This window comes from Macaca mulatta, chromosome 3 (genome assembly GCF_049350105.2).
Source record: "Macaca mulatta isolate MMU2019108-1 chromosome 3, T2T-MMU8v2.0, whole genome shotgun sequence".
NCBI lineage: Eukaryota > Metazoa > Chordata > Mammalia > Primates > Cercopithecidae > Macaca > Macaca mulatta.
In genome coordinates this window covers 163,484,302-163,505,087 of record NC_133408.1, presented here as the reverse complement: position 1 = coordinate 163,505,087, position 20,786 = coordinate 163,484,302, and the positions used below count along the sequence as shown (strand labels likewise).

The 20,786-nt window shown below is 33.8% G+C and overlaps 1 protein-coding gene across 1 annotated transcript in view; it reads left to right on the top strand.

The window, feature by feature from the left end:
* Positions 1–20,510, top strand: part of WASL (WASP like actin nucleation promoting factor) — a 66,404-nt gene extending 45,894 nt beyond the window's left edge. The window contains 6 exon segments of the mRNA NM_001266797.1: positions 5,764–5,932; positions 6,649–6,691; positions 7,635–7,788; positions 9,637–10,157; positions 13,386–13,494; positions 17,880–20,510. Coding sequence (NP_001253726.1) covers positions 5,764–5,932; positions 6,649–6,691; positions 7,635–7,788; positions 9,637–10,157; positions 13,386–13,494; positions 17,880–17,941 — 1,058 coding nt within the window. The 3' untranslated portion in view covers positions 17,942–20,510.
* Positions 20,511–20,786: the final 276 nt, after the last annotated feature.

The window sequence follows — 20,786 nt, the reverse complement described above, 5'->3', positions numbered from 1 at the left end:
ATCATGTCTCAGAATATATAAGCTAGTACTTGGCAGAGGCAAAAGAAACAGAAGCAGCTGAGTTACAAGTTGCTCATCTGTGAACTTTCAATGTAGTATTGGAAATTTTCCTTGATATAAGTCTAGTATTTCAACCTTTCTGAATTTGTTACATTATTTTGAGTTTGGAGAGTATATACAGTATTGAGTACCAATGGAGAAGACTTTCTAGTGGTGCCATGGAAACACTTTGGGTAAAGTAACCCCAGATTTTAAAGTGTAGATGCTGTAGAAACAATATAATTAAAGTTGTAAATACATATATCCATGTTGGATCAGTTCCAGGATCCCCCCATGGATAGGAAACTTCATTGGTACTCAAGTCTGTGATACAAAATGACATAGTATTTGCATATAACCACAGATTCTCCTATATGCTTTAAATCCTCCTTAGAGTACTCATAAAACCTAATACAATGTAAATGCTAGGTACATTTGATCTTAGCCAAAAGGCTGAGAAGCAGTGCTGGGTAAATAGTTGTTATACTGTATTGTCTAGGAAATAATAGCAAGAATAGTCTGTACATGCTCGGAACAGATGGACCCATCCATTTTTATTTTTAATCCACAGTTGGTCGAATCCATGGATGTGGAATGCATGGACATGGAACTGTGAATATGGAGGGGTGAATATTTATAAAATGAATTTCTGAAGAGGCACCTAGTTTCCATGAATAGATAGAATTTGAAAACTCTTTATGTAACAGTGGTGTTTCATAATTTTATTATCCCTACTAAGAGACCCACTTAGAATTAAATGTAGTTTCTTTCTCTGAGTTGGCTGTTGGTTTTTAATCTTTAGTTTTAATCATTTGGCTCAGTGGTTTCAGACTTCTTTTATCAAATAAGTGGATGGGGTTTTTTTTTAATAGTGTTGTTAAAGGGCAAAATTATACAGCATGTGTTGCCCATACTTGTATACTTATAAAATATACATATAATATGGAATTAATATATTAATACACAATAAAAAATGAAATAAATAATTATCAATACAAGTTGTAATATTTTAAAACTGCTTTGCTTTCAACTACCTTGCTTTCACCTCTTAAGTGGAGACGAGGCAGCATTATTACTTGACTGTATTTGGTGCACTACCACTAGGTGGCAGTGGGCCCCTGTACCATGTCCTCCAGTAGCCATGCAGGTGCTTTGTCTCAGATCCTTACTTAGATTAGATTATCAGTTTACCACACCTTTTCAAATTTTAATTATTAAAAAGATACTTTCTGTGGAATTTACATACATTCCTAAAATGCAATTCAGTATCTTCCTCACTCCTAATTTTTTTATTGGTCAATTTCACATTTAGCATATATGCTTTCCAATGATTTGTTCCCAGCTTCGTGACTGCTTGACATCAGAGGCCTCTAGGCCACCTGTTTTTCTACTGTTTTATACCTTGATGAGGTTCTTTGCTTTTTATGTAATTAATGGGAAACTTGAGTTCTTTTAGATTTAAAATTAGACATGTCTGTTCACAAGAACATTTAAAAACATTTTCCTGCAACAGTTGTCCTTAATCAGGAGATAATTTGTCGTTTGTTTTTTGAAAAAAGAAGGAAAACAGCCCCCCTTCATTATATGTTTACATAGTAGTTCTTAGGATGAGTGTAATTTCATAAATGGAATAAACTTTACTAGAAATGACTTGAGTACATATTTCTGTTACTAAATCTTTCATATACTTTACATTATTTTAAAAATGACTCTATACCTTAAACAGGTATTCACTTTTTTTAGTGTGTCACTTGAAACAGGTATTTAATTTGGCTTTAGAATACCATTTTAAACTTATTTCCTAACATCTTCAAACCCTAAAGTAGTAAATAACCATTGTCAACAGAAATAACCAAGTACCTAACCTCTTGAATGTGTAGAATTCCATTTTTTTCTAAATTCTGTGAGTTGTTAGTACATATTTATTGAATAATGAATTGTTGGACTATAGACCAAGAAAACTGATAAATTGGTAAACAAAGAATGTATTATGGCATTTGTAAAATTAGCAATGTCATCCACCTTGTAGTTCGACTTTTGTGTAAGAGGTAGAATAGTTGGCCAGGCACGATGGCTCACACATGTAATCCCAACACTTGGGGAGGCCGAGGCAGGTGGATCACAAGGTCAGGAGATCAAGACCATCCTAGCTAATACAATGAAACCCCATCTCTACTAAAAATACAAAACATTAGCCAGGCTTGGTGGCATGCACCTGTAGTCCCAGCTATCCGGAAAGCTGAGGCAGGAGAATCGCTTGAACCCAGGAGGTGGAGGTTGCAGTGAGCCGAGATGGCGCCATTGCACTCCAGCCTGGGTGAGAGAGCGAGACTCCATCTCAAAAATAAAAGAGGTAAAATAGTTAATTGGAAGGGTAGTGGACTAGGAACCAAGATACCAGAGTACATGTTTGCTTCTGTCACTAATCGTGTGACTTTATAAAGATCCCCTGACTCTTACTGTCCTTCATTTTCATTAATAAAATGAAAGGTGATTTTGAAAAGAAACTCTTAATTTCCCATCTAATACTAAGTTTCTATATATCTCCATTATATGGATTTTTCTTTATAGGCTTACTTAAAATAATGTTTTAACTACTACTAACGAAATTCATTTATAGTGACTTAAAGAGATAATGTTGATGCATAATAATATATCCATACCTGATTTTTGGGTAGAGGAAGAGGGAAAACACACAGTCTGATTACAGTATGAGTTAAACATTGTTATTCGTTTCCCATATCACTTATATTTTGTTCCTATCTTCATTCTTGAATCTTCTTCAGAGACAGCTGAATTACTTTCTCTAGTGAGTTATAAATCAAGGTTATAAGAAACTGATTTTCCAAAAATGTACTAGCTTGGATAATTTAAATCATTAAACTTAACTTTATCCAACTCTGTTTCCATTGCTAATCATCTATAGTATAATAGATGGCTTTTACATAAGCTAAAGTGGCAGAAAATATTTTTGTTGTTTTCTGTTTTTATATTTTACTGGTGAGTCTGATTGTAGTTGCTGTTTGAATACTTAGTTCAGGAAAAGTCATATGAATAAAGAGAGTGCCTAAATCTTTTTTTTTTTTTTTTTTTTCTTTTTTGAGACAGAGTCTTGCTCTGTCACCCAGGCTGGAGTCAGTGGCGCAATCTCAGCCTCCCAGGTTCAAGTGATTCTCCTGCCTCAGCCTCCTGAATAGATGGGATTATAGGCGCGTACCATCACGCCCAGCTAATTTTTGTATTTTATTAGAGACGGGGTTTCACCATATTGGCCAGGCTGGTCTGGAACTCCTGACCTCGTGATCCGCCTGCCTTGGCCTCCCAAAGTGTTGATTATAGGCATGAGCCACTGTGCCTGGCCAGGGAGTACCTAATTCTGATACTCCTAATTTTGTCTTAATTCTTAAATTTTATTAAGATATAAAGATAAGAAGCTAAAAGTAATTTGTAGCATCCTTATTGTGGATGGTGTTGCTGATACTGACTGGTAAAGATAAGCGAGAGGGCAGAAAGGGAAGAATGAGAAGTGAAAGCAGACCACCAGGTAAGTCTGTGAAGGTCTGAGTGTAATCCCAATTCAACCCTCTAGCCCCCACATTCTGGGTATTCTCAGTAAGTCCTTATTTTGTACAACTGTGTAAATGCCAAAATCTGATGCCTGAGCAAATTTGAAAATTCATATCCTATATTCCTAATAAGCCTTTCAGGTCATTCTGTACTGCTTAACTCACCTTTACTTACTGATCTAGTTATTTTTCAGATTATTCCTGGGCACTGAAAAAGCTTTTAATGGTTTTATGCATATTATTCACTAGCTCTCATTTTTTCCAAAAATTATTCCTTATCAATATCAGCAACTTCCTATGGAATTTTTGAATAAAATTGTAACTAAAACTTTAGGATTATTAACATACTATATATAAATAGGATTTGAATATTAAGGGAAAATAGTTGAATTTTGGTGATATTAAAAATATACCTTTCTAGACTATTTACTTTTTTGATAAGGTGACATGGCTTTCATAAATTTGTTTTAGCTTTGTTTTATCTTTAATAGTAGAGTTGGGAGAAAATAGGGTATATACAATTTACCCATGTAAATAAACTTCTTTTTTTTTTTTCCCCAGATAATTTTAGTAAGTAGGATACATTGGTGGTTTGGGGCATAATTAAAGAATTACAGTCAAATTGGATTTTAAGAATCACCTAATATAAATTATCCTTGAGATTTCTATTTGCCATTTATTGATTATGTTGGGGATCCTCAAGACTATCCTCAGAGGTGGCGATTCACCAGAAGGATTTACAGGACTCAATATATAAATATACTCATGGCAAACATTTATTACAGTGAAAACACATAAAAAACAAAATCCGCAAAGGAAAAGATACGTGGGATGAAGTTCATAAAAAAACCACACACTAGTTTCCAAGAGTTCTCCCAGTGGAGTCATAAAGGTTGCACCTAATTCCTCCAATAATGAATTGTGACAACATGTGAAATGTTGTCTAAAGGAAAAGCTTGAGACTTGGTGCTCAGGGTTTTTGTTGGGGGCTGGTTACATAGGTCTCCCCTGCCTTGCACTTACCAAGATTCCAGACTCCCAGAAGGAAAGTAGATGTTCAACATAAACTGCAATGTTAGCACAAACAATTTAGACACAAAAAGCCCACCTTATCAGGGAATAGTGGAAACCCTCTTGAAATCCAACTTCCCAAATGGTCAACTGAGGGCCAACCTTGCAAGTGGTCCTTTCTAAGAAGAGCAGTCTCAAGTGTGCTGTGTTAAATTATTTTCTACACAACGATGATAGTATTTCATATGTTTTGGAAGTGGTCGTTAATGTAGTCACCTCAGAGGAACTTGGCCTCATAGGAGGATTTGTCAGAGAAACATATAAAAATAGGATCTCTAAGGAACATGCGTTGCCCTTTAGTTGAATTTTTAAGAAATTTTTCAGTTGAATGCTTCACATTCAAACTTTCATACTTTTAAGATCAAGAATTTTATTTTGAATTGTAAGACAAGTTTTGTGCTACATTTAGTACCACTTCTGAAGATACTGTTAATAATATGGAAAGATGCCTTTGATATTTTTACTGTTGATTCTTGCACAAGATGAGTGCTTTAAGAATTTTTGCATTTTAAGTTTTTGAATTCTATACTTCTGATAGTGAAGGTGTATGCGTACTGGTGGGGAAAAGATCATTTGACTTAGGTATGTCAGTTTTGGAACAAATGGTAGTAATAATTTTAAGTATCCTTTTTCCTCTTGACTAACAGAGTTGAAACAAAGAGTTAAGCCTATATTTCTTTGTTAAATTTAAAACAAAATAGACACTTACTTTACTTTCTTTATCCTTGTTATAAGATACGTTTCACTTTACCATTGAGCAATGTGTTGGGTATGAGGCTATCATAATCAAAATTTAAGAGATTAGACTAATTATATTTAAATTCTAGCTGGAAGTTCATATTCTTTATGAAATTTAATGTTATAAAAATGTAAGTTTGCTTTGAAATAGTGCATCTACACTAATGTCTTTAAGAACTTACAGATTTTAGAAATTTAGGCAGCACTTTATGGAAAAATATAGAAGTTTAAAATATAAATAATTTATAATGAAGTGATCCTATTTCAGAAAAAAAATTTAAATTGTAAATTATGATTTTATATCATTGTTAAATTATATCCTTTCTACATAATTTGGTTTTATTTGCAGGTCCTAATCTACCCATGGCTACAGTCGACATAAAAAATCCAGAAATCACAACAAATAGATTTTATGGTCCACAAGTCAACAACATCTCCCATACCAAAGAAAAGAAAAAAGGAAAAGCTAAAAAGAAGAGATTAACCAAGGCAGATATAGGAACACCAAGCAATTTCCAGTAAGACAGTTCTTTTGTTGTTTTTATCTTCACTTTTGATTTATTCATTGCTGTTCTTGATTTTTAACTTGTTAGAAAATTTTCTTTTCTTTTTGGGAGGGTGTGTACATTCATCACTTGGATACTGTTTTAACTATGCACTTTATTGGAGTTTTTTTTTTTTAAGGCAGCTGCTCAATAGATGTTCTTGGAATCTTACAGTTTATTTACTTTTTCAACTATGAGAAAAGAAAAATAAGATAAAGTTGCTTCTTCAACTAATTATTGAACATAAAAACGATTTCTCGCTTTGTTCTAAAAATAGCATTTAGGAATTGTGTACGGATACTGCCTAGGGCCAGTAAAAACATTTGGTATTTATATAACATATTTCAAACATTTTCATATGCATTATTTTATTAGCTCATTATGAAACCCTATCCGGTCATATATATAATGCTTGGACTCTTACGCTAATTTGACAGTTAAGTAAATAGATGCTGAGAGAGATTGTACAAAAATTTTAAGTTTCAGTTAGTAGCAGAGTCAGGGCTAGAATCCTGTTCTTCTGACTCTTTGTACATAGTTTTTATCATAATATGGTTATGTCTGTGAGAACTATTAGTTCAGGCCAAAAATTCAAAGCCAAATGTTGACTGGATTTCATATATATTGTGTTTATAATGCCCTTTATGCATTTTGTTTTTTTCTGGTTTTTTTTCTATTTTCTACTTTAGGCACATTGGACATGTTGGTTGGGATCCAAATACAGGCTTTGATGTAAGTATGTTTTCAAATCATGTACATTATAGCTCTGTGGAAATGTATTGGCCTATTTTAGATTTTTTTAAATTCATTTTTGTGGTGTCTAGTATCTGTTTGAATGTGCTTGTGTTTTATGTACGTATGCGACTAAGGTTTAAAACCATATTATTGTTCCGTCATTCATGACTAAGTTGCTAAAGACTTAGACCAAGGTTTGTGTACCTTGGCTTTATATGCTGTATAAATAAAATCCTTGTGCTTTGAAAGCCAAGAGAAGAAAATCATTTCTGCCAAGTGATAATTTCAGGGGAATGTATACCAAATTACTAAAAAGTAGTATCTGAATATTCAGTTGTTGAATTCTCTAGATCTTTTCATTCTCCTGTTCTTTTTGGCAGTTTTGCCATTGTTTTGTAGCACTGTGAAATTGCTGGCAAAAATTAATCAGCGTTTGGATACGTTATTTTAAAGAGGTATTATTTATGATTGGAGTAAAGAATCTTTTTGGTTATTTTTGTCATAGCTGCAATGTTAACTCTACAAACATACTGAGCACCTCTTTGTGCTGGGCATTATGCTTGGGATTACAGGAAGATTCAGATTTTCAAATTAATTTACTTTTTTTGTCTGTGTATTCCTGGTTTTACATACATACTTAGGACAAGGTAGATCACATGAGCATTGGAGATGTCTGAATCATGAATAGGCTAATAGAAATCTAGATGAGATGCCCTCTTTTTGAAGGCAGGGAACAAAAAAGAAGAAGAAGAAAATAGGAAATCTATCTGTTCAGTTTTTTTTAAGTAAAATCGTTTAGTTAGCATGTAAGTAATATAAGCATGTTAAAAGTTTAAAAAGGCAAAATAATTTCAGAAGGACACAGATGAGCCTTAAAATTAATGTGTTTTTTTTTTAATTGGGATTAATTTTTATAGTTAGCAGTTACTTTGTTTTGTAGCTGAATAATTTGGATCCAGAATTGAAGAATCTTTTTGATATGTGTGGAATCTCAGAGGCACAGCTTAAAGACAGAGAAACATCAAAAGTTATATATGACTTTATTGAAAAAACAGGAGGTGTTGAAGCTGTTAAAAATGAACTGCGAAGGCAAGGTAACTTTTATCTCTATTCAGCGTTCTGTTTTGTTTTAATCTTTTGAGGTCAGTTTCATGGAAAACAGGTACATTCATACATGTGAACTCTTCCTTGAGCAGAGTGTTGAAGTTTCTGGACAACAAATGTGGCCCATCATACTACGTCTTAACATTATTTTATTATAACTAAAAACTTTACAAGATTTTGTTTATTAAGTCTTTATTCATAAAAATCCATACAAAATCTTCCAGCTATTCTATTTTAAAGTAAAAACTTATAGTTGCCTAAATGTTTTACTTAAGAAGTCATATAAATCGCCAGATTTTATTGTAATTCAGAAGTAGTAATTTAAATATAATCACTTTCTAATTAGTAATATATTTTCAGAATATAAATAATGTAAACTTTCTATTAATTTTGAAATACAAATCCTTTTTCTTGGATAAAGTATAAAATGTTCTTTTGTACCTGAGAGCACAATTTATAACCTTTTAAGATTTGATATTTCTTTTAAAGGACCTTGTATTTTAGTTTTGTCTTAATAATTAGCACAGTAAAATGCAGATAAAATACTCTAAATTTTCCAATGTAACAGTCATCTCTTTGCTACCTTGTTCATTTAGGACTGCTTTCTTTCCTTCTTCCTAGCTTTTGCATACTCATAATAGTGTAATCAAGCAAAAGCTCCTGTTAAAACATTCTTCTGAAGAACTTAACAGTCATTTTAGATTAGGCATTCGGTTTACTTGTGTCTTTGTCACTGCCAGTGTTCATTTCAACTTTGATTGATTGATTGATTGATTCATTCATATAGTTCATAAACATTATGCCAGTACTGGTCTCAGTATATTTAGATATAAAGGAGTCTCATGCCTCAGCCACCCAGGTAGCTGGGATTACAGGCATGCACCACTACACCCTGCTAATTTTTATAGTTTTAATAGAAACGGGGTTTTTCCATGTCAGCCAGGTTGGTCTCAAACTCTTGGCCTCAAGTGATCCTCCCGCTTTGCTCTCCCAAAGTGCTAGGATTACAGGCATGAGCCACCATGCTCAGCCATGTTATATCTTTCATTTTTACTGATGTAGAATAAGAATGCTAATATCCTGACTGCTAGAATAATAGTAATTTTTGTTAATAACTTCAATTTTGCAGTGTATAGAAATTCTCAGTTAATTTGTTAATAACCCGTTAGTTTATATCTCTGGAATAAGTAATTGAGCATTTCAGCGAAGCAACCAGCCTCCCATAATGCCATTACTAGAATTGTAGACTATTTTTAGAGATACAGACATTATACTATGAAAGTACAAATGTAAATTAGATGACAAAGGCTTACATTTTCAAAGGAAAGCATTATATTTGGGCTTTAGCGCAGATTAATGTGAATGAATTCTGTTAAGCTATACTACACTGTAATTCTGAATGTGAATTGATTTTATTTAAAAAAAATAAGTGTACTTGATTCTTTTTTAAAGAGGGAAGGTATTCATTTATTTTTATTAAAATGTAAAATAATGCTAATTAACAAAATGTTTAATTTCATTGGTATATTTTGTTATTATTTTGTAAAGTAGAAATTTATTCCCCTTACTTTCGGAACTGTACTAATTCCTAAAAAGTGAACTATTCTGTTTTAGCTCATATTTTTTTAAGAACCAATAAGAAAGTGATCTTTAGGCTGACAATTCTCAAAAAAATTTGTGAGATATCATCTGTGCTCAGGTATCTTTGTAAAATAAAATGCAAAGATGAGGCCCTTTTTTGATATTTGATTTTTATACATGTTAAAATGAATTACTTTTCAATATGATGTTTATGAAAAGAAAAAAGCATGCCTTCTGTTTTTTTGTTTGCATTTCAGCACCACCACCTCCACCACCATCAAGGGGAGGGCCACCTCCTCCTCCTCCCCCTCCACACAACTCAGGTCCTCCTCCTCCTCCTGCCAGGGGAAGAGGCGCTCCTCCCCCACCACCTTCAAGAGCTCCCACAGCTGCACCTCCACCACCGCCTCCTTCCAGGCCAAGTGTAGCAGTCCCTCCACCACCGCCAAATAGGATGTACCCTCCTCCACCTCCAGCCCTTCCCTCCTCAGCACCTTCAGGGCCTCCACCACCACCTCCATCTGTGTTGGGGGTAGGGCCAGTGGCACCACCCCCACCGCCTCCACCTCCGCCTCCACCTGGGCCACCGCCCCCCACTGGCCTGCCTTCTGACGGGGACCATCAGGTTCCAACTACTGCAGGAAACAAAGCAGCTCTTTTAGATCAAATTAGAGAGGGTGCTCAGCTAAAAAAAGTGGAGCAGAACAGTCGGCCAGTGTCCTGCTCTGGACGAGATGCACTGTTAGACCAGATACGACAGGGTATCCAACTAAAGTCTGTAAGTAAGCTTTTTTTTTTCATTTTAGATCCTCTATCATGATGAAATTTTAAAGTAATTTATTGAAAGACATTTTTGAAAAGTGTATTCGTTCTTTTTTTTCTCTTGCTAATTCATTCTTAACCCTATAAATTTAAAAATACTTTTACATGCAATGACATGCACAAGTTTTAATTCAGCTTTGATACATCTCTATAGCCATGTAACCCCTATCTCTATATGCAAATGTAGGGCATTTCTGTCACCCCAAAGGTTTTGCATACCTCTTCCCAGTTAATTTTTCCATAAACAATCACTGATCTAATCACCGTAGATTAGTTTTACCTGTTCTAGAACTTCATATGAATGGAATTTTACAGTATGTTTGCAATTCCTTGTTCTAGACTTTACTTTCAAATAAAAGACACTTTAAAGAAAAATCCTTATTAAGCTATGAGAATTAAAAATAGCCCTACTTGAAACCAATTTCCTTAGGAAATCTAAACCAGTAGCTTTATGAAAATTAAATCATGTTCCAGAGTTTTCATGTTCTAAAATTTAGATTAGTAGAGAATCAGACTCAAAAAAATTGAAAGAGTTGTAATAGAATTTCTGACAGTGATGGCAAATAAATTTAGGATTATCTGATTTGGATGAGGTAATCATTTAATCTTACAGGTCATTTAATCTTAGAGTTAAGCAAACATTTTTCCATAAAGGATCAGGTAGTAAAATTTTAGGCTTATATAGGCAATATGGCCTCTTGTTGTGACCACTCAGCTCTGCTGTTTTACCACAGAAGCACTACAGATAATACATAAATGAATGGTCATGCTCGTGTTCTATAAAACTGTATTTGGACACTGAAATTTGAATTTTATATAACTTTCACATATCAAAAATACTCTTATTTTCTATCAGCCATTTAAAAATGTAAAAATCAAGCTTAGTTTTTAGATAGTTTTTAAAAAAAAATACAAGAACAGACTGGATTTGGCCCATGGGCTGTAGTTTGCTTACTCCTATCCTTGAGCCTGACCTGTCTACATTTACATACGTCTTTTGGAGCCTTTTATAACACGTTCTCCAGGACTTCAGGCAGGTCATGGATGATAGGTTTTTTTTTCTGTGAAGTAAACGGAGACGACAGAGGATGTTTTAATTGAAAATTATTTCCCAGTATAGGAATTAAAGTAGCTTTCTAGATCTCAGAAACTTTGTCTAAAAGGAGAGTAATAGATAGGAAGCACAACTAATTGAATGAAAACGTGTAAACATTAGCATAGATTTAAGAAGACTCTGATCTTTAAAATATATCTAACTCTTTTCTTTATATGTATTCAGGATGACACTTAAACCTATGAGCAATCATCTCTATTCTCTTTCCCCGTTTAGATCAGATTAAAGATCTGTCAGAAGCAGTTGAAGAACTTTAAAGAGTGTTTAGTGGGGAGAATTAACGTCAAAATGACCACAGCCCAGCTTTTGCCTTGGAATCTCTGCTAGTTCCTGTGTCACTCTCATTCCCGTAACTCCCACTCCTAACCTACCTTTTTGTTTTCCCTTTTCTATTTCCTTTTCACAAACCAACTTTTGTTTCTTTCTCTCATTTAGCTATAATAAGGTGATTTTAAATTTTTAATGAATAAAGTTGTATCCTCATTTATTTTAAAAAGTTAGAGTTAAATTTTCTATTTACTTTCTCCATAACTTTCTCCCATCCCAACGCTCCCTTTCTTTCCAAAAAGAAAAACCCGTTAATTGATGTGTAAGTACCTTTTAGAAAGAAAAATATTTTCTATTCTAAGTGTTGAATGGGGGCCATTTTTATCCTAAATAATCACTTTCCTTTTGATTGCATTTATTGCAATCATAGAGTGCATAGTCAGTGAACTATTGGCATGTTATATATGTAATCTGAGTTTGTTATTTTTTTAAAAAAGACCATTTTGTGGTTGAAATTTCTATGGCTGTGTTTCTTTAAATTTTTTGAGTAAATCATCAGTTTATTCTGTGATGAATATGATTAACATAAAACCATGGATTTACTTTACAGAGCTAGTAGGAAGTATTCAATACTCACATATATTTTGAATTGCATGGTTTCAGTACCTCAAATAGTACCTTGTTCAAGTAAGCACTTCAAAAAATGTGTTTGATGACAGTGTGCTCACTTCTGCTTTGTGCTCTCTACTTTACATTATCACATTGCTTAAAGGTAGTCTAAATGTCCCTACTGCTGTTGTACCTCTGAGAGCCTTGTACAGAAATACAAAGCTCTGAAACTCTCTGTTATCTTTTTTCATTTGTGGTACTTCTATACTGGAAATAATTAATACATAATGTTTAAAGCCAAAATACTAAGGAATGAATCTGTATCTTAGGGGGAACCGCTGTGAATTTTTTTTAAAAAAGGTGTTTACTCCAGGAAGAAAAAGCATTAGAGGAAGAATTATACAGATCAAAAATGGGAAGTTTGTCTTAATAAAATAATTGTCTTTGGGAAATGATTAAGAATTTCAAAAATATATATATTTTATATATATATATGTATTAAAACATAAGTAATATTTAGTACAGCTGTGCTGTTTCATCTTTAGTGATAATTTTTTTTTTTTCCTGAATGCACTTTGGCACAGATGGAAGTACTTCAGTTAGGGATTGTTACTTGCCTAGTGAGGCAGGTACATTTTGAAAGTTGTTCAACTCATCTCCTTAAAAAGAAATTATATACTATGAGAAAAGAGGTTCATTTTGAAGGTATAAATATAACATAAAGGTGTAAAGCTGAATTTTTGTAGGCAAACATAAGTTTCTACAGTTGTTTTTCAATATCTTCAGTGTGCTTCCCACGTAACAACTTGAGTCTAAATATTACCCTCTGTTTATAACTTGAAGTCCCTTGATAATAGCTTTAAAGTTGATCGTCTAAGTCTGTGTGTGCTGGAATAAACAGAAGTAACCCAGCAAGTACTATTCAGGAGAGGGTTTGTTATCTGAATATAAACATAGATTTAGAAATGTATTGTTGGCTTATACATTAAGATGGAAAGGAAATATTTTTGAATAATATCTTTAAGGCAGCAGTTTGTTTCTTGTTAATTTAATTAATCTTGTCCTGGACTTGCCAGTTTAATATCTTTTTTGTCTTTTACGATAATAAGTCATTCTAAGAAAGTAGGACTTTCTGGAGACAAAGATTCTTTGCTAAAGATTTATTACTGAGTTTTGCTAACTTTCTTTTCCAAGGTGTCTGATGGCCCAGAGTCTACACCACCAACACCTGCACCCACTTCAGGAATTGTGGGTGCATTAATGGAAGTGATGCAGAAAAGGAGCAAAGCCATTCATTCTTCAGGTAGAGAGAGAGAGAGAGAGTGAGACAGAGTGTGTGTGTGTTTAATAAATTTGAATGACATTCTGTTATTTTTATTTTATGACTGTCTTTGCTAGCTTTCTCTCTGCTAATTGAGTAACTACTGATATGGGCTCTAGGGTGTATTTTAAAAAGTTGTTGCCTCTGTGACTAGTCTGAGACTTACCAATGCAACACCACCACAGCCATAGCCATAAATTGAAAGAACAGCTTTGGGAATATTGACCGTTTTGTTTCCTATATCAGGAAATGCTGATAGACTTCCTAGCAAACAACCTCTAAACAAAGCTTGAGCTTTTTGGATCTTATTACTGTGACATAAAAGATTCAGGGCTGGGTGCAGTGACTCATGCCTGTAATCCCAGCAGTTTGGGAGGCCGAGACGGGTGGATCACCTGAGGTTGGGAGTTCAAGACCAGCCCAGCCAACATGGAGAAATTCCGTCTCTACTAAAAATACAAAAAAATTAGCCGGCGTGGTGGCACATGCCTGTAATTCCAGCTACTCGGGAGTCTGAGGCAGGAGAATCACTTGAACCCAGGAGGTGGAGGTCACGATGAGCCAGGATCGCACCATTGCACTCCAGCCTGGGCAACAAGAGCAAAACTTCGTCTCAAAAAAAAAAAATTAATTAAATATTAATAAAAATAATAATAAATCAGGCTATTTACCTCATCTGTGAGGATTAGGACTAAGAATTTTAAGTAATTTTTACTGTTTCTAGAGTTTGCTAAAGAATACTGACCTTTTTTAAACCTTTATCATTTTCTAAAAGGTTGATTTGAATAAACCAGTACCTATTCTGAGGTTATTGTTAAACATATACATACCACCATATAAATGAATATTGCTTTAAAGAAAGGACAAGAATATGAGTTTTGCTGATTGGAGTGGTTAAGGTTTGCTAAATAGCTTCTCTAACATAATGTGCTAGAAACAGACCTTTCTTCTTCTTAGATTTATTTAATCTCTGAGCCTCAGTTTCTTGTTTGTTACATTCAGAGAATTCACAAAGCATATAGATGTGAGAATTAAACAGTATATCACTAATCAGCAGATTGCCTAGCACATGGTAGGTGCTCAATAAATGTTATCTTCCTTTTGTTTCTCTGTAAGGATGTGCATGTCTTAAGATCCTTGAGCAATGTTTATTTTCCTTAAATAGGCATATTTGTTCCATTACAGAGATAGAGATAAATATTTATTGTGGAATAGTAATAAAATTTTGACAAAACAACAGAAGTCCCTTCCTTCATCGACATGCATTAGGTCTAATGAGAGAGAGAGAGACAAGCAGTAAACAAACTAGAAAAATGTATAGTATGTTAAATGGTGACATGAACTAAGGACAAAAGTCTAACAGAAAAGAGAAATAGGGAGCAGGCTGTTGAGAGAGAGAGAGAGGTTCATTTTGAAATGATAAAGAATGATAAGGGACGATAAAGCCTAACTGAGGTGACATTTAAGAAAAGACCAGCAGTTCAGGAAGTGAACCATGTAGAAAACTAGGGAAAGTGTATCCGATGGAAAGAACAGAAAATATAAAGTCTGTTAGGTTGAGAAACAATGAGGAGATCAGGGAGCTTGCAAGAGAGGGAGGGAAAGAATAGTAAGGAATGAAATACAAGAAGTCATTGGAGACCCCTTGAAGTACACTAGCTTTTATTCTGAATGTGATGGGAAGCCATTGGAGGGTTTTTAGCAGAGGTATAGTAATGATCCAAGCAAGAGATCATGGAGACTTGAACCAGGTTTATAGCACCAATGAGAAGTGGTTAAATATTAGTTATATTTTGAATGTGGAGATCACTGGGTTTGCTGATGGTTTGAAAATGAAAGTTGAAGAAAAATAAGAGTGCAAGATAACTCCAAGGTTTTTGACTTGAACAACTGGAAAGGGGAAAGACTTAGGAAGAAAAAGTTTGAAAGGGAAGATTAGGAGTTTGGTTTTACATATTAAATTTGAGATACCTGTTAATTCAACTATAGATCTGGAGTAGGCATTTGGTTATGAGTCTGGAAGTCACAGGAGAGGTCTGAATTGTTAAATTACACGTCAGTAGGATATACGTAGACACATGGTATTTAAAGTTAAGGTTATATCTATGGTATAGTCTTCTTTAGCAAACTCTAAAAACAGTGAAAATTGCCTAAATTCTTAGCCCTAATCCTCACAGATGAGGTAAACTGCCTGAATTTTTTATGTCATAGAATGTCACAGGAATGAGATTAAAAATCTCAAGCTTTTGTTTCGAGGTTGTTTGCTAGGAAGAGATAAAGAAAGGTCTTCATTCATTCATAAGAAATGTAAGGCTTCTGTGAGATACATGATTCTGAAAATGCATTTATTCTATGCTGGTATCTGTGAGTTCTGCTAATTATTTCCCTACAATACGTTTTGTTTTTTTTTTTTAATAATATATAATAGTCATGCTAATATAATGAAAATATAGGATGGTTTTTACTTATTTTCAGACCCATTTCTTTTAACCATTAGTATTTCTGTGGTAGTACCTTATGATGGAATTATTGGCTACATCTTCCTCTTCACCATAGATACTGATAAGTTTCTGTCTTTTGTCACTCTGTAATGCCAGCATAGTTGGGTGTCTTTGATGCTTTTCATCCAGATAAATTTTGTGAAGCATGTCTAGCATAAGCTAGTAGCAAATTATTTCCCTTGCTAGAAAGTAAACACAAAAATTAACATGAAGTCAGTTGAACTCCTTTCCAAATAAATTCTGTAACAATTTAGAGCTGACCATCAGACTTAAATAAATAAATAATTATTATTGTTGTAAAAGTAACAACTTAGTTTAGGGCTAAGAGAAAATAACGTTGCCTCTCTCAGGCTTCTGTTATTCAAGTTCTAATACTACAACTCCAGTACTACTTCAAATACTACCTTCACACAATCAATTTTATATGGAGAAAAATAGAAGAAAAAGATGGTTCTGTGTTCTGTACATGTAACCCACACATATGTCACACAGTCTTACTGGCTCTTTATCATTACCAAGTACATTACTCAGCTACTGTCTCACTTTATATACTTGGCCTTCATGGGTCCTGTATGTATAGATATATAAATGTATATATATTTATATATAGCATATATATTTATACATATTTTTTATGTAGGTATATAAAGAGGTTAAATATGGAAAGTCAGTATAATATAGAAGTATGCTTATAAAATCTGATGACATCTAAATATTCCTTCAACAAATATTTATTGAACAACTGATGCGTAGCGCTGTTTTGGTGTTGAGGATACAGTGAAAAATAAGATAGGCAAGGTACCCGCTGTCATGGAACTTAATAGATAAAGTATAATAATTTTAGATGTTAGTAAGTGATATGAGGAAAATAAAATGGGATAGGCAGTTACTGATTGTGGGGAAGGGCTGTACTTTACATATGATGGTCAGGAAAGGCCTCTCTGAGGAAGTAGTTTTTGAATGGTTCCTAAATGATGAAAAGATTCAGTTTAACAAAAGAAATAGCTACTGCAGAAGTTCTAAAGCCAGAATAAGATTGGTAAGTTTAAGGGACAGAAAGGAAACCATCTTACTAGAGAGAGTGACTTGAATGGAGAGTGCATTATGAGAAAAGTTTGGGGAGAGGGAGAGACTATATCTGGGCAAATCATGTAGGATCTTGTGGAGGGAGATAACGTCAGACGTCATTCAAATAGCAGTGGTAGCCACAGGAGGACTTTTAAGAAGGGTAGCAACATATTTTTTAAACTTGGAATTTAAATAATATCACTCCATTTGCTCTGAGTCAGATAGACTCTAGAGTTACAATAATCCAGGCAGGATGTGATGGTGGTGTGGAGAGTAGCAGTGAAAGAGGTGAAAAAGAGCAGGGTTGATAATTGGATCGTGAAAAAGGAGGAAGTAGTAATAATTTCTAGGTTTTTGGCCTGATGATGTGACAGGATGGTGATGCCATTTATTGAAATGGAGCAGACCAGGATGGAGCAGGAAAAGAAGATTGGGGAAGGAAATAAAAGTTAGAAGTTTTGAGTTTGAGAATCCACGTGAAGAGTACAAGAAGGCAGTTGGATTTGTGACAGGTCAACCCAGATGTGATTTTATACATTAACAGGTTGAAATTTGTCACATAGATGTTAAGGAACTAGAACCGTTGTCTTCTGAGCCCTGTTATAATCTTTAGTTTACTATCATACTCTATAAATATTTTTCTTTAGATTCACTTTAAACTGTTTTAGTAACTGGATTCTTCTGGGAGTCACATTATCTGTGTTTCAGGAGTTAAATAATTGGAGAAACCACCCAAGAATTATGTAATGTCATTTTATTTATGCATATGTTTTAATTGTCTCGATTATTTTCTTCTAGATGAAGATGAAGATGAAGATGATGAAGAAGATTTTGAGGATGATGATGAGTGGGAAGACTGATCTATATATTATATATATATATATATTTTTAAGGTGAAATACTAAACTCTACTTTCTGTCTGTGGATTCTGTAAAATTATCATGTAAATGTTCTACCAATTTGCTGTATATTTTTGTTGCCTTTTTTGCTTTTTTTTAATCTGTGCAATACCTCATTTAATCTGTAAAGGTTTGTCGTAATCCTCTACAAAGCTACTCCCTGTTATTGTGTGCAAGTTTACACCAGGATGCTCACTTGATTTGTGAATATTTTTCATTCCATCAACAAGGGAGTTTAAATACTATATGTGAGACTGACAAAAACCTTAATGTAATTTACTTATAATGCCAGAAGGAAAACACTATTTTCATACCCTACTTTTTCTGTACCTAAATTTTCTTAAAAAAAGAAAATCTAGTATAGCACTACATTCTTTTTTAAGTGATGCAAACCTTAGTTTCTTTAGCCCCTTTATTTTGAATACAACACTACATATGAATGTTGAAGCTGATACATTGCACAGTTCTGTAGATATCACTACACCGATGCAGTTTCTCAAATTTTAGCAATATGCTCTACGTAAAATCACTACAGAGATACTAGTGGGGAAGATGAGTAACACACCTCTTACAGCAATACTGCCTGTTATTGGTATAGGAGTGGTATTTGCAGACTGGGATCATAAGGAGCCCTTACATACTTGTTATTGACTGAGGTTATTTTTATGCTGTAGCAAATGTGGCAGGCTCTTTTTGGCCAAATTTGTGAAAATTTTTTTGGTATTACTCTGAAACAAAATTTAAGTTGGAGTTTGGGGGATTTAGGGAGTAGTTTTCATTCTACATGAACTGAAATAATATGATTACTCCAATAATTGGTTAAAAATACTGTACAAATCAGAATAGTACTAAAATACTGTGGAATTTTAGCATTTTTATTTTGCACTTTGTGTGGATTGAGGTATTCAGAAATACCAACCATAAAAATCTAATCTAGTTGGCAAAGATATGCATCAAAGCACAGAACCTAACATGCATTTATTTTGATAATTTTTGAGGGTTTTTGTCAAATAGCATGTGAAGGGTTACATTTTTCTTAAGATTGGTGGTCCCAATGTCAAATTTCTTGAAACACATAACTGAATGATAGATTTTTTTTTAAAGATAAAACTTTACAACCTGCACATTTGTTATGCATACTAAATGGTGTGTTAAAAGTAGGGTTTCTTTGCCTCTCTACAGTACACTAATCTGCCTAAAGGTGGTTGTTTCATATTTATAATGCTAATTGTCATACCTACCTACTTTAAATTTTAGGTAGAAAATTATCTGATTTAAATACAGACACATATTTTTCTCACATTGAGTCATATGCATAATGTAGTTCCAAATGTATTTCATTACTATAGTCACAATATCCAACTAAAAATTACGCTATCTAGAATTGTACCGACCAAAATCTAGTATTGGCAGATCTTGACAGGCTGGACCTGCAAGATATGGCTTGAATTTTAACCATTTATTACATAATCTCTAGTGATCATGCATCTAGTTATCATAAGAAATAATTTAAAAGGTTTTGTTGCTGAAAGCAGTAAGTGGTGCAGTAAAACAGTTAAGTTATTCAAAGAATGTTATCTTTCTTGCAAGAGTAATTTAAGCACATGGGAAAGATTCTAGACTTTTTGTTTCTTGCAACAACAGTGCCCTCTGCTGCTAGAAACCTTTTTCTACTTACTATCATTTTTATTGTGGCTTGAGCTCAGTGAATCTGGTGCAGATGAGGCTGGACAACTACTAACCAATAAAATCAGGAATTTGTACAAAAGTTAAATGGGATATTATACTTATTTCAAGTAATGTTAATTAAAATTTTTTTTTTCTTTTTGACAATATAAAAAACATTTTAAATTTCCTAGAAATGTCTTCAGGGTAAGGCCAGTTTAAGATCTCTCTTAAAAGACTTTTGGCCAATAAATCCTAGATTTTCCAGCTAACTTTGGTGGTAATAAATATTTATCAGGAGCTTCTCTCAGCAGAGAGTATCCATTCTTTGAATTCGAAGCACAATTTTAAACATGTAAAATGGACATATAATTTGCCAAAGGTAATTGGTTTACTCTTTTTTTCTTAAAGAAAAAAAAGACATTGGTTGTTGTTGCAAAAAGTCTAAATTACTATCGGTTGAAACACAGCAGCTGTGGAGTTCAGTCCAGGCATGAAGACTAAATCTGCTTTACCAAGTAAGGCGTAAGGTTGCATGTTTCAGTCCTCTACCATCCTGCACTGTGAGCAGCACTATACCTGTGCGTTGTCTGAAAGCCTCCTGTATATTCTCCAGCTAAATGGTCGTCTGGTAGCCTTTGCATTTAACAAACTAGCATGAGGCTTTTTATATCTAAATGCTACGTGATAGACAATTTCAGCTAGCCACATATTGTATGTATGAGATTCATAAAGACTTTCAATCATTTCATTTTCAAACAACTGAAATTTTGTTTAGTATGTGAATTCTTTTTTTGAAATGTATAGTGAATAGGATGTTGCACTGGTGGCAATTCATCATGGAGCATAATAAAATTAATTTGACCCAAATAGTATAAAATAATGTGTTTTATTTATTGTCAAAAGAGTCAAATAGGTTTAAATGTTTTTTAACTGTATAGCGAAGGGTACACAGCAATCAATGATAATGGTTGATGTTTTCAGCAGACTGCATGCCCTGAGAGTTAGAGTGTGCCATTAAATAAACATGGTAAGCAGAAGAATGTTACACCCTGTTCTGTTGGGAAACATGACAGCTGCTCAGCAGCTCCCCTAGAAGCCACTGCTGTGGTTTACAGAGCATTCACATTGCAAGGTCAAA